This window comes from Danio rerio, chromosome 23 (genome assembly GCF_049306965.1).
Source record: "Danio rerio strain Tuebingen ecotype United States chromosome 23, GRCz12tu, whole genome shotgun sequence".
NCBI classification, from domain to species: Eukaryota; Metazoa; Chordata; class Actinopteri; order Cypriniformes; family Danionidae; genus Danio; species Danio rerio.
The window spans coordinates 24,949,233-24,964,848 of NC_133198.1; the positions used below are offsets into that span (position 1 = coordinate 24,949,233).

Here is a 15,616-nt window from a genome sequence, read left to right on the forward strand (position 1 = left end):
AAATAAAAGCATTTTCAGTTCACACTACCTTAGTCAAAATATACTTATCATTTTTGTATTATATTCTAAATTCAATGCTGTGCTTGATAAGGTTTCAAAAGTGTCGACTGTGGTACCAATCAATACTGACATTTTAAATTGTCCAACATTTGAGCGCAGTTAAGCACATTCTTAAAAAATGCTAATATGCCATTCTGGACTTTTTCGTCTATGAGCAGAGATATGTGCCATCTGCTTATAGATGCTCAAATGTCCTTGTATCTGTGTTTGTACTTGATAAACAGCCGTAGATTGGTGTTTAAGAAGGTGCTCAACAGTTTTTAAAATTTCACTATTAAATGGTACCGAAGTCGATCCTTTTTATAGATGGAAAAGTAATGTATAAAGGAGCTAAATTAGATGTTTAAAAAAAGAAGCATATTTTCAGATATTTTACTGTAGTTGCCATATTAGAATCTTTGCCTGCGTTACATGATTGTGTCTGATCCTTCAGTTGCTGAATGTTGGCATGCGACGGCCACCTGGACGCAAGATCATCACAAACGTGTCTGTGATTGATGAGGTGCAGCTGAAGACAACAGAGAATGCCTGGAAGCCTGGCATGAAGCGGGAAGGTGCAGTTGAAGATCCAGATGCCCAGAGAACTCAGGTCTAATTGCACTTTAATACTTTGATAAAAAAATAATCAAACGTTTTATTGTTGATGCATTGATATCAACGTCATACGTTGGTTAGTCTAGGCTTGTCATGGATAAAGAAATGTGACACAGCCAGTAGGAGGCAATAAGTCCTTGTCCTAGGGATAGTTCCCACAAAAAAGAAAATTCTGTCATTATTCAATAGAAATCGAAGCCAAAAATGCTTTGTAATAGTTTTATTGATACATTTTATTACATTAAAATAACGTTATTTTGTAAGACTTGAAATTATTTATAATAACTAAATGTATAATAAAAAAAAAAGTTTTTCTTGTTAGTAACGTTTTATTGATGATGAATGAGTCAAGAAGTGTCAAATTACCTGCATTGCCATGACATCACAGTAGTGCTATTACAGACAGCTGGAATGGTATCCTGCATGGAAAGTCCTGTGTGCGTTGTTTGTGCGAACTTTGCTGTTCTGGTGAGCATGTGCGGTTCATACATAGATAAATGAAGCGTTCGTAAGCATAATATCCAATTAGTGGAATAATAAGCTATTTTGAATTTTGAGCGTGGTGTGTGTGCAAGCTACTCGATGTTGTGCTTTGCTGCTCTTATGCTTTGGTCAGTGCAGCAACAAGCTGCTCTTGTATGGTGCAAGCCATTGAAATGAATGGGTTTCATAATGCAGTCTTTCCATATGTGCGGAAACTGCTGGGCTGTGTGTGTTCTATTTATTTATTTTTCTCATTCGAAAATTTGTTGTATACCTAATTAATTTTCAAAGATTTGTTAGAAACCAGGCAAGTTTCTCTTTATGAATGGATTATTGATTCAAATGATTTGTCCAAAACGTATTAATTTAAAAAATGTAAACACACCAAGCATTGTTGCTCTGAGATTTGCAAGTGTTCTGCTCTGGCTTTGTAAAAATTTTTTAATTGAGAAAACAAATAAAACAGAAAATATTGCTGCTGAAATGTAACTTGCTCAGTAAGAACCACTATGAGAAAACTGCTTTGTAAAATCACATTAGATTGATTGTTGTCTTCGATAACATTTCAACAATGCGTCTGCTATTTTTTTGCAGGAGCTTTTCCGAAAAGTGCGCAGTATTCTCAATAAACTGACACCGCAGATGTTCAGCCAGCTGATGAAGCAGGTGACTGACCTCACCATCGACACAGAGGAGCGACTCAAGGGTGTCATAGATCTGGTCTTTGAAAAAGCAATCAATGAGCCCAGCTTCTCTGTGGCCTACGGCAACATGTGCAGCTGTCTGGCCACGGTGAGTTAGACCTCATATTCAGATCACAATAAAGATAATAATAATAATGTTTTTTTTGTTTAGCACTTTTCCTACAAATGTAAAAACAAATAAAAAAAATAAAGAACAGATATATACTCAGATAAATGCATACATGCGCATACATATATGCACACACACAGTACAGTACATACATGTGAATATACACTCACCGGCCAGTTTATTAGGTACTCCTGTCCAGTTGCTCATTTATGCAAATTTCTAATCAGCCAATCACATGGCAGCCACTCAATGCTTTGAGGCATGTAGACATGGTCATGACGATCTACTGCAGTGCAAACCGCACATCAAAATAGTGAAGAAAGGTGATTTCAGTGACTTTGAGCGTGACTTGTTTGTTGGTGCCAGACAAGCTGCTCTGAGTATTTCAGAAATTGCTGATCCACTAGGATTTGCACGCACAGCCATCTCTAGGGTTTATCGAGAATGGTCCGAAAAAAAGAAAATATCCAGTGAGCGGCAGTTCTGTGGGCGACAGAGGAGAGGACAGAGTAGAATGGCCAGACTAGTTTGAGTTAATAGAAAGGCAACATTAACTCAAATAACCACTCATGATGCAGAGGAGCATCTCTGAACGCATAAAAGGATGTGCTATCATGTCAACAAGGACTAAAATCTTTAAAGAATGTTTCCAGTACCTTGTTGAATCTATGCCACGAAGGATTAAGGCAGTTCTGAAGGCAAAATGGGGTCCAAGACGATACAAGTAAAGTATAAGTAATAAAGTGGCCGTGAGTGTACATGCACACTGTGCATGCATACATATAAACACGTACACAATATACATAAAATTGCACATACTACTTCATATACTATTATATTTGTATAGAATTAAAAAAAGATATGTCTTATAAAGACAAATTTAATATCACACTAATTCATTAACAAAATTTTTATTTGTAATTTAGATTGACCATGTTTATCTTGAAATACAACAGGATGATATTCCTCAGCACATCTAAATCATTCACTTGCATACACATGCTGTGTTTGTAGTTAAAAGTGCCCATGACGGATAAGCCCAACAGCACTGTGAATTTCCGGAAGCTGCTTCTGAACCGCTGTCAGAAAGAGTTTGAGAAGGACAAGATGGATGACGATGCCTTTGAGAAGAAACACAGGGAGCTGGAGGCAGCTACTGCGGTATGTGCTCAAACATAGAATGTTGCTCTTAAAGGGATAGTTTGCCCAAAAAGTGACAATTCTGTCATCGTCCCCCATCTGTTCCAATCCTGTTTGAGTTTCTTTATTCTGTTGAATAAAAAGGGAGATATTCTGAAGTGTTAGAGAGAAAAAAAAACAGCCATTGACCTCCATAGTATTTTTTGTTCTAACTATGGATGTCATTACCTGCTTTTTCCCAACATCATTCAGACTATATTATTTTGTGTTCAACAGAATAAAGAAAATCCATTAAAGTAAATTGAGTAAACTGTCCCATTAAATGGCTCACAATGTATTCAGATTGTATATATGCTAAATTTTATGTTTAATAAATGCTGTGAGAATTTTCAGTTTATTTTGTAATTATTCATGTGGATTTTAATAACTTTTTTAGCAGTCGTAAATATGTTTTATTTTTTTATTTTAATATGATCAAATACAATGCAGTGTTTCCTCTAGGATTTTTTCCAGCTGTGTCGGCAGGCCCTTTACACAGATCTACCAACTACCTATGGCGATATTTCCATGACAAATGTTGTGAGCGCAATATTACAAGTCAAGGTTGCATTCATGCAATTCAAGCATGCTTTGCTTGCGTTCCGATCTCTGTTCATGCACAAAACTTCTCGTACTTCTCCCTTCAATATACGCTGCTCAAGTACAGATTTTCTTGTGCGCTTAAATAAAGGCTACTGAAGTGTATGCCTCCAACATTTATTAGATTTGCTGGGAATATTTATGAATGTCCCCAATAGACCTACAGTGCGGTATTAATGTGTCCTGAAGTAAAACGGCTTTAAACTCCAGCAAGATAAAGTCATTGAATGCAGAGCCAAAGATCTTTATCTATAAAGTATAATTATGTAAACTGTGTTCTTATTAACTGAAAGCTAAGTTGTGTTTGTTAGCCTCACGCATCTCACACCTGTCAGTCAGTCAGACAGTCAGCATGTTACCTTAAAGGTTTAAACAAATAACGCACAGCACTACGACGATTACAGAAAAGTTTGTGCTGTTATAATTAACTTACCTTTTTATACGTTTCGGTGCGATTATAGCTTGTTTTTAGAAAAAAAAAGAAGAAAAAAAATACAACTGAAGGTTTTGAATGAGAAGCTTTAGTGTAGCCATGGTGGGATGAATTTTGGTGTGGCGCCCCGCCATAGAAGAATAAATGTAGCGGAAACCAATGTGCAATGTGATGTAATGCAATGTATTATCAAAAATGTATTATCAAATGTATTATCAAAAATGTACTAATAATTATTGTGCTAATACCCAAACAATAAGTAAAGATTCAAAACAAAAGTTTTTGTGTGCATTATCATATGAGCAATAACATTTTATATCTGCTGTTAATTCTTATTTAATAAATTGTAATATTTGTTATATACATATGAATAATTTACCTGTCAAATTGAATTACTCTCATCTCCTCAACTTCATGAACGTGTAGTTCTTGATACAAATTTAGACAATTTTTCATGTTTTCTTTTTAATATTAACTTGTTGCACTGTTGTACAAAATCAGTATTGAACTTGTAATCGTGCTTATGTGAATGTTCCAAACTACTGCTAATGTTATCTTTATTAAACATATCATATAAATACATTTCTTTTTTTTTTTTAAGTATTCAGTAATTCAGTTTTTGCTGCATCCGGCCCTCAGTTATCAATTTGACATGCTTTTCTCATTCTCTCTCAGTCCAGTGAGCGGGAGAGGCTTCAGGAGGAGCTGGAAGAGGCCAAAGACAAGGCCCGAAGACGCTCCATTGGCAACATTAAGTTCATCGGCGAGCTCTTCAAGCTGCGGATGCTGACAGAGGCCATCATGCATGACTGCGTGGTGAAGTTGCTGAAAAACCATGATGAGGAATCACTGGAGTGCCTGTGTAGACTGCTCACCACTATTGGAAAGGACCTGGACTTTGAGAAAGCTAAGGTAAGCACGGTTTGTCCAGGTTGAGCATTAAAAATGGGATACACATTCATTTCCTGGTTGCATTCCAATTGAATTACGGGGTATAACAAATTACTCAACATTTAAATACTAGTTGAAAAAAAAATGGCAAAAAGTGAAGCAAGTTTATAATTATGTGTCATTATTTTGTAGTTTTGAATCAAATTATACATTTTTCATATTTATATTTTGTTATATGTAGTTTTATTGATATTGTATGTGTAATTTTTTTTAATTTAATCTGGTTAAAATTAGCCCTTCTAGCTAACTCTGGGTTCTTTACAGTTTTTACTGTTGATTAATGAGCACTGTCCCTGTTAAATAAATAAATTACATTAAATTTAATGACAAAAATGATTATCATCTATTAACCTTATCATGCATTTTAATTTTATTATTCGACATTGCAAAACAAAAAGGGCTACATAGACAATTGGTAAATGAAATTAAACTATACAGTGATGAGAGTTCAGCTCTTGGTGGTTGTGTTATGGTGTATTTGGAAACTATTTATCAACATAAACCAATCATCAAGTGCGGAACCCCCAAAGATTCATCTTCAATTCTGTTTCACTGTAGTTTTTGTGTATAGCTTTTGTTGTTTTGATATATTGAATCATAGGTGCAAAATGGCAGAGGGATGAGAAAATGCAATGAGTACCTCAGGAATAAGTGTAAAAATCTTTTTTATTCTCAGAAACTCAACTAAGGAAAAAATTCAGCAAAGTGTCACCAGCAAATTTTTGGGGGAATATTTGTGCTGCATTATTTTTTAAATTCTTAATTCATGTTTTCATTTGTTTGTGTTTTTTTTTAATTGTATATTTATTAGTGAAATAGTTTTGCCATAAATGTATCCTTTGTTGCTGAGATGGCATTAAATAAAAATAAATGATGTGATATATGGCTTTTATTCTCAGAAAATCAGACAGGTAGTGTAAATAATTTGATGTTAAACAAATATGTTTTAATCTAGTTTTTTTGTATCATATTTTCACCACTATATTGTTTTATTACACACCAGTATAGATATGCATAAGTTATTTTAATGCTTCTATCCATTTGTATATATAACTATATAACTACCACAAAATATAATGTATGGAGAATTTTTTCACCTTTGTGATTCAATTAAAGCATGAAAGGGCAAATTTACCCTTTGCAGTTTAATTGACAGGCCAATTAATCTTTATGCCAGTATTGTTTTCTGTTGCAGCATCTAAATTTACTAATATGTTGCTTATTTCAATGCATTTTTCAAGAAATCTATGTTGGCCATGGACTTGTCAAAAGAAACTCTTGAGTCTGTCTTCCCTCCTCTTTCCACTTGCTGTTATGTACTTGTTGACAATCTGTGTAAACCCCTGCTGGTCCTTACGTCCTTATACTCAACAGAACATATGGATGCAGTTTAACATCTTACAAGTTAGCTTAGAAGCGTCTGTTTCAAATTAGTCATTTTAATGTCCTCAACAACTCACTTTGCAAGTGACTACATAGTTTACCTGAATGTCGTTATTTATTTGCTTTGTTTTTTTTTTTATAGCCACGAATGGATCAGTACTTTAATCAGATGGAGAAGATAGTTAAGGAGAGGAAGACTTCTTCACGCATTCGCTTCATGCTGCAGGATGTTATTGATCTGCGATTGGTGAGTTCTGTGTTTTCCGTTTGCTTTCATACTGTGGTCAACGTAAGCTTTTCTTTTTTTTTTTTTACTTAAGCTACCTTAAGTTCAGAAGTATAGCATATGATTTGAAGCTTGTTTGGTTTGCTATAATGTTGTTTGTAACAAAGTTGTACTTTAAAAAAGTGCTGCACAATATATCATTTCAACATTGATATCGCAATTTGTTCATTCGCTATAATCACATCGCAGGATCTTCAATGTTGAGTTGGGATAATTGTTGTTTATAATCAGTGCAGAGTTGAATCAAAATGGAGAAAAAGTTTAGCTTCTACTTGGGTTTTTAAAGAGATAATTCACCCAAAATTTAAACTTTACTCACTTTTTTTAAACGTTTATGAGTTTCATTTTTTATGTTGAACACAAAAAGAATATATTTAAAAAAACTTCTAACATTTGAAACGAGTGAAGGCTGAGTAAATAGTGAGTTATTTTTAATTTTTGTGTGAAATATTCCTTTAAAGCCTGTAATTGTGTGAACATTTAAAACATCAGGCCACAAGAAACTTTAGTGTTTGTAATTTTAATAAAGTTTAAATTGTATACAATAAATGCTATGCAGTGTTGATTGTTCAATATCTGTACCAGAAAACTATCATTCACTTATCTTTGCTATTTTTTTTATTTGTCTTTGCTCGTAAGTTATTCGATATATATGTGTGTGTGTATATATATATATATATATATATATATATATATATATATATATATATATATATATATATATATATATATATATATATATACTAGTTAACATTCAATGCATTTATTTTTTCACTTATCCCATAATTTCTAAAATATCAACCTCTACCAAATGTTTGATATGTTGGTTAATGGTAGGTACCAGAATTAATACATGTAATATGAAAAATATGAAAATATGAAGTGTAAGACCAATTTAGAAAAAAAATCCAAAAAAAACATTTTTGAACACTGACTCAACTTTATTTTTTGAAGTGTGCCATAAAATATTTTAGATTCTCATTCAACATGTTTCATGTTTTTTTTTTAACAATAAAGTTGTATTTGTAGTTCTACTAATCTAGTAGGGCAACAGGATTATTTTTGTTTGATTCCTTTGTAAACCAACAATGTTGTGTGTGTAAACCATTATTTAAAATCAATCTTTTTTTAAATTACTTTAGCAGTCATTATTTAAAACAATTAAAATATGGTCAACCATTTGTTAGAGCGGGCAGTTACATGCTTAAAACACTTAATATTTAAATTTCTTGATAAAAATATTAATTTATAATATTAATTAATTTAATTACATTTCTTTAAAATGAATGACTGACCAGACATTTGAACTGTACCTGCATGCTTACGGTATTCTATTTAACGATAGCAAACAGGAATTATGCAAAGCATCAGAAATTCTATTAACGTTTATTTTGTGTAATATTTACTCAAATTCAAAGACATTTAGAAACAATTAGCCTCTGAAAAGGCTACATTTTATAGTTTTGTCTCCACATTTTTGACAACACAGGAATGGACATAATAATCTCAACATGGCTAAATATTTGTTAAAAATTCACTTAGAATATTCTATCATCATCCTCATTTTTCTTAATCATGAAATATGTTACAGCATGGTCATGTTTCATTTATTTTTGGTTGTCGTTCTGGAGTTCCCAGATCAAATTTTATGTTCTTCTCTCATCTCAGCACAACTGGGTTTCTCGAAGAGCAGATCAGGGCCCCAAGACCATCGAGCAGATCCATAAAGACGCAAAGCTGGAGGAGCAGGAGGAACAGAGGAAAGTCCACCAGCAACTGCTTTCCAAAGACAACAAGAGGAGACCAGGTCATAGAGAGAGACTTGTGCTATAGGCTAATCCTCTTTACAGCTTACTCAGTCCTGTGAGACTCTTTCTGTTTTTCACTCTGTTTCTCTTCATGTTGCAGTGGTGCAGAGAGAGGAGACCTGGAGCACTGTGCCTATGACTAAGAACAGCAGAACAATAGACCCCGCCAAGATTCCCAAATTCTCCAAGGTAGAGTCTAAAAGAGGTCAAACTAAAAACTTTTTTCTCTGATCAGGTCTTGAGATGGCTAACGTAGCTGTGGTTTAGAAAAGGAGATTCCAGATCGACCATTCTGCTTATGTTTTCACACTTCCTGACAATCAGTTTGAAGAAAGGAAGCTGCGTTTTTATGTAAACAGTTGATCTTATCAGCTGAGTGACACCTTGTGAAGGTTAGGCCAAGCATGAGTTGGTACACATCAAGGTTATTTTTGAAAAACAAAACTTTAACTAAGACTAAAACTATTGTTCAAAACAGTTTTATTGACTAAACTTAAATAATACAATTCCAGTAACTGAAAAAAATAACTAACAACAATTATTGAAAAACATAATAATATTAATTACCAAAAATAAATGTTTTTTTTATTTATAATTTATATTCTGTGGTTATGAACGAGAATATATTTTCTATGTAAAACATAAAACTTTTGTTGTATCTTTTCTTCATTTGTCAAAAAATGTAAACGATGCATTTTTAACTATACAGACTGATCATTAATATGAAGAAGTTTGTCTGAATTCTATGTAAATTGTACTTTTATGTATGGCATTTGTATGTTTTTTTATTCCGTGTTTGTTCAAACAATTATGTTTTTATTACTAAGAGGTTTCCACAAGAATTAATTCAAATTGTGCAAATGCTAAACTTTGCTTTGGTCGACACTGGACTTGTTCTGTTAACTCTGTTAAACTACAGTTACTAAAACTGAAACTAAACAAATAAAAAAATAAAAATGTGTTTGCAAAATAAACACTAAACTAAAACTAGCGAAACCATTCCAGCTCTTAGACACATGATAATGTATCAATCAGGGCTCGAAATTGTGACCATTTTGGTCGCATATGCACCCAAAATTTTATCTATGCGACCTCAAAATATATTTGGGAGCATTTCTGCGAGTGCTCAGAATTGTTGTGTGCGACCAGTTTTTACTGCAAAATGTTCACCACATGCCGGATTCAGGAGACATTCACGCAGAATACATTTCTAAGCTATTTATCTGCACTTGAAACGCGAATCGCAGCGCTCAGGAATGGTTTAAAACAGTTGTCTTGTCAACTTGCGGCTTACACTGAGTAAACTAATAATGCTACTCTTAAAAAAACGGTATTGCTATTAACATTACGTATGCATATAATAAGGTACAGTATGTCAAAAGCATTAGTGCAATATCAGACACCACCCATGAGAACAGCACAGTTATACCGTTAACAGATTCATGTCACGCAGGGTGTGCAGGGCCGGTGAGCGGTCTGTGTATCTTTTGCTCACTCAGTTATGTTATAAAATGTATTTTCTTGTGATAATGGGATTTCTTTGAGACATGTTTTCCTCACGCTTGCATCTATATATACATACATACATATATATTGCATATATATATATATGTATTGCATAAATATATATATATATATATTATGCAATAAATATGTTTGTATAACACTTGTAGTAACGGTGCTTATAATTGGTGGGTGCGACTAAATTTTGGCTGATGCGCCTAAATTTTTTAAGTTAGGAGCACCGGTGCTACAAGGCAAAAAGATTAATTTCGAGCCCTGATCAATGTCCAGATTTTTTGCTTGATTTATTGACTTTTTGCTGAAATATGAACTGTATAGTGTAGGGATTACAGAATTAATGAACAAGTGAGCAATTTTGGACATGGCTACAATAACAAGGATCGATTCTTGTTTTTGAGATGACACTAATTTTAGGGTTTTAATTTTAATTGACATTTGAGGAATATAATGAGTTCACTACACTTGTTTTGCTTTCTTGTCATTAAGTACAGCATAAATGTTGCAGCACATTTTAGATCATTTCTAAACAATGCATTATATTAGAGAAAGTAGAGTAAATATTACAGATAATATTATAGAAAAAATATTAAGATTTCTCTAATTGTTGCATATTTGTATTTATAATTAAAACTCTTTAAATATATAATTTTTAATATATGTTTGTATTTTATTTAGTTTTATTGTTGTTTTATTTTACAGTAAAAAAGTAAGTGAAAAATATGAATCAGCATTTTCATATTTGTCATTTTTTGTCAATTTTATATTTATATAGTAGTCTATTCTAGGCTAGTTTTACAACGCTAACTTGTTGACCATAAAAGCACGACAAAATCATAAAGAACCACTGCAAAACGTTTCAAATAAACAAATATATTTATATAATATAATATATATATATATATATATATATATATATATATATATATATATATATATATATATATATATATATATTTTTTTTTTTTTTTATTCTATTACAGAAACAATTTTTGGAGGCTCTGTAAATATGCTAAAAGCTTATTTGACTCAACAGCCCCATCTGATGGATGTTCTGTTTGCTTGTGTGGTGGAATCTTACTATCTTATTGATTGTGGGGATCTGCAATGCTGCACGTTTTACACATCATGAAGCTCCCTGAGAATCAGCATCTGTTTGTATCACGCTATTCAGTAAAGGAGATATTTAGGCTTCCCGTGGGCATGGAATTTTCTAGAATATCATGGAACTTTAAAATGTCAGTTTTTAGACATTGAAAGTCAGGGAATTTTATACTTGTTTTGACTCATGAAAGTCATGAAATTTCAGGGAATTTTTGCTTGTCATTTTAAGTTTTGCTTGCCTCCTATTCATTAAAATGCCTTTTTGTACTCTACCATGTTTTTTAATCATGTTATTTCATGTATTTTGTCCGTATGGTTTGGCTACTTTTCAGTGCCATTTTATTCCTTTTCCCGCTTGGCAAGAGACAATCAAATGCAGTTACCAGGATGAACCTGTTAAAATAATGTCTTTTGGCTGTTTTTGTCTTCTCAGTGCTCAACCCTTCCCACCTCGATTTTGCATAATTTCGTGATTTTTACCACATAAAATAGTTGAGTTTGAGGGTGATTTTAAACAGATTTGTGGCAAGATTTATTGTGTGCTTTAGCTTTCAAAAAAGACACAAAATTGCACTTGTTTGTTCTTCAAATTCATTATCCTGTAATGCAATTCAAAATATATGAAGAAAAAAAAACATGAATCACAAAATAAGGAAAACTGTTAATTCAGTTTTTTTATTTAGGAAAAGTCAGGGAATTTGACATTTGGCAAAAACCCTGGATATACAGTGTACTGTTCTATATAAATGCATGAGAAAATGTAACTTGATGCTGATGAAACTGGTTTGTTTTGTCTGTGTGTGTGTCTTATTCAGCCAGCGATAGATGAGAAGATTCAGCTGGGGCCGAGAGCTCAGGTGAACTGGATGAAGGGCAGCAGTGGTGGAGCTGGAGCAAAGGCCAGTGAGTCAGGTAAATTAAGACTGATGTTCTGTCAGTTCCTGCTGTTTTTCTTCTTTATGCTGGATTAACTGGATATATACTAATTGCTAACTTTTTTTTTTTTTTCCTGACTTGCACCCTTTAACTCTTTTAGATGCGTCTCGGCCGAGTGCCAGTTTGAATCGTTACTCTCCTCTGCAACCCTCGGCACTCCAGACTTCTTCTTTACCCTCCACATCTCCAGATTTTGATTCCAGGAGAGTTCTCGGCAGGTACGGTGCACATGTAAAATATCAAAATTGTGAAGGGGAAGATTTATTCTTATATTATTATTCTGTGGTGGTTATCAGCTATTTTTATATGTGTAAATGTGTGTCAGATGTACTCTGAATGAAGAACATGTAATCTGTGAACAGGTCTTTATTCCGTGCTTTCTTATTGTTATAATTTTATTGTTATAATATAGTATAATTGTAGCATGTGATAATTGAAGTCTTAAGGGAATATATAATTAAATACAATTTAAATAATAGTAGGATAACGCATTCATTTTACAGGATTCTCACGGGTCTTGAAATTTCTGGAATATCATGGAAATTTAAAGGTGCTATTCCAGATATTTAGAGTCATGGAATATCAGAGATTTTTGTTTGTTGCTTTAAATTTTTTACTTCCCATTAACCAAATTGTAATTTTTAAATACCATTTTTATTGCTTTTTTTTTTTGTTTCATGCCTGTTGATATGGGCTGTTGTTAAATGTAGTTTATTTTTTCCAGTTGCAGCCACTTATGTCAAACTCACCAGATTGTACCTTTTAATTAAGGCTAACAATTTGAGGAGCTTCGGCTTCAAAATAACTGCCTTAAAGACTAGATGTTAAAAAGTAGATAAAAAAAAACTAAATGTAAAGTATGTAAAACTAATATAAAGTAATCAAATTTGGGAGAGAAAGCAGTTTGCTGCCATGCAAACACTTTTTTTATTTTGTCAAAATTGGTAAATTAGCCATTATTGTTCTCAGAGTGGCTATAAAGTCCTGCAAAAGACATTCAAGCTAAAACCATTTTAATATCAATCAAAAAACAACAGTAGCTGCTTTTCCACTATCGTGCCAAACCGTTCTAAGAACACTTCGGTACGGTTACGGTTGTTTCTCCACTGAGCCTGGAACGGCGCGGCACGATTACAAACCGTTCTTGGCCCGGAATTCTCGGCACGGTTAGACAACCGTGCTGAACTGTGCTGACAGATTCTGTGTGTTGACGTCGCGACTCGGTTGCTAAGCTACCACAGCTGGCTCAGCAGAAGCGCGCTAGTCATCAGACATCCTAAATAAACTACAGTACATTTAATATAAAATAATGATCCAGGTCTAAACGATACAGTTTGAAAAAGGTTTTAAAACCATAGAGCAGTCTCTGGCAGAGAAGTGAATAACTCATCACATTCTTACGAAGATATTTTATTCATTAAAGTTATTATTTTATTGACTTGAATACAGACCTACTTCGCCTGCCTGAATGTGAGTTTATTGCACGCAGCGCTGTATTTCACAGCACAAAACTCGCTCTGATCCGGGAGAGAGATGCCAGCGATTTGCGCTGCTGACTTTTTTTTCCTGCTGCGCATCGAATAAAGCGAATAAAGTCACACTCAGCATCGTCGATGTCCAAATTCCACAACAACATAACTAAATCCATGGAACACGAACTTGCAGACTCTTTTAACAACGAGGAAATAATTGCACTTTTTAATTCAAAGCCAGGACAGCTTGTTAATTCCGGCGAGACCACCTGAAGGACGGCGTGTTGTAATGTCGGCTGTCCAAAAGACTTTGCTTGAAAGCTTTACGGAGCGGCACTGTAACTGTCCAAGGTAACGTTACTGTTGAATGATTTATATTATAGCATATGCACTAATAAACAAGTCAAAACAATGAATGAATTAAATAAATATGGATTCTTAAATGTCAGTATTGCTTTTACTCAAAAAATATCAATACGTTTTGACAAATGTTTTATAAAAATAAAATGAGCAATTTTCATCATTTCAGCTATAGGCAATTATATGATTCAGTTATACATATGACATTTATGAGGCATGTAACATGTTTCTGTGTTTTTGTTCTTGGTGATCTTTAATATAGCTACGCAAATATTTTCTAAAACGTCAAGCAATAATTCGCCTTCAGCTTGTTAGTTAATTATGAACACAAAATAATTATAATAATAAAAATAAAATTATCAAAATAAAAAGATAATAGAGCAGCATTTTGCTAAATATAATAGTGCTTTATATGCTTTATATCCTGCTATATGTGTTGTTTCAAATTCGTTTTTTATTTCACTTGCTGCATTCGTTATTTAATGTTTGAATAGTAAAACAAATAACAGCCATCGCTTAATTGGTTTCATTTTAACATCATAATGTAGTATATTTTATATCATTATCAACTTTTGATATAAAAACGCAGTGTAATTTAATTAATTGTTAAAAATGAAATAATTTATGTGCTGTGTTTATATTAGTGAAAGTGCCCGCTCAACTTTGACAAGGCCTGTCCAAAATTATATTTCTGCCACTATATGCAAATGCACTATTATTTTTGTCTTATCATTCTTTATTTTTCTGTTATGTTCAGAGATTTTAAATATTTATTTCCCCTCTAATTATTTTCAATCATCACGTTACATTTTGGTAATTTTCCCTCCAAATAAAATTTAGCCAAAGCTGCGCAACATATAAATAAATAAGGGTGCACACGTACCTATATTTAGCACCCCTATTTGATAGAGCGGCATAACAGTGTTTAGTCACATGGTTGCTTTTGCTTTTATGAAAAAAAAATACTTGTTTCGGCTCTTATTTAACTTTAATTGAACAAAGGGAGCCGTTTACATTGCGTTACCAAGGCAACTACTGATGCGTTTTGTGTAATGTTTTAAAGAGCTTTGTCGCAGCACGACAGTGGAAAATGAAACCGTATCCGTGCTGTCTGGCCCGGTTTGGCACGGAATGGAACAGTTCTGTTTAAAGAACGATTCAGCACGATAGTGGAAAAGCGGCTAGTGACCTGTTTTTCTGTAAGTCATAGAAATTCATTCAGCATATACATTAGATTAGTCAGTACTGAAGCCAATCTGGAGCTAATCTAACAAAATAATTCACGATAATGGTCCAAAAATTTAAAGTCTAAATTTACATGTTGGGGAAAAATATTCAATAAAAATTTTAAAAGGGCAAAATTCAAGAGAAACAAAAATTATCAACAATTTTATTCACATTTTTGAGTTTGTATTTTTGGTTTTGTAAAATTTTGCATGAATGTAAATGTATTATCTTTCTATTTCTAAATGTGTTTGGTGACTAAAATATTATTTTAATAAATATATCAGTTTAAATTTGTTCAAATGCACCAAATTACATTACTTGTATTAATTGAGAATTGGATACAAATATTCATTTTCAAAATGATGCTGAGCACTGTAAATGAAACTTACAATTTATACATTGTATT

The 15,616-nt window shown here is 33.0% G+C and overlaps 1 protein-coding gene across 31 annotated transcripts in view; it reads left to right on the plus strand.

The window, feature by feature from the left end:
* eif4g3b (eukaryotic translation initiation factor 4 gamma, 3b) overlaps positions 1-15,616 on the plus strand; it is an 82,273-nt gene that overhangs the window by 56,183 nt on the left and 10,474 nt on the right. For all 31 annotated transcript variants that reach the window (XM_073938898.1, XM_009296897.5, XM_009296899.5 and 28 more), the window contains 9 exons: positions 494-649; positions 1,732-1,929; positions 2,965-3,111; positions 4,838-5,074; positions 6,639-6,743; positions 8,451-8,589; positions 8,691-8,779; positions 12,031-12,127; positions 12,252-12,369. In XM_073938898.1, coding sequence (XP_073794999.1) covers positions 494-649; positions 1,732-1,929; positions 2,965-3,111; positions 4,838-5,074; positions 6,639-6,743; positions 8,451-8,589; positions 8,691-8,779; positions 12,031-12,127; positions 12,252-12,369 — 1,286 coding nt within the window. The remainder of the gene's footprint in view (positions 1-493; positions 650-1,731; positions 1,930-2,964; positions 3,112-4,837; positions 5,075-6,638; positions 6,744-8,450; positions 8,590-8,690; positions 8,780-12,030; positions 12,128-12,251; positions 12,370-15,616) is intronic.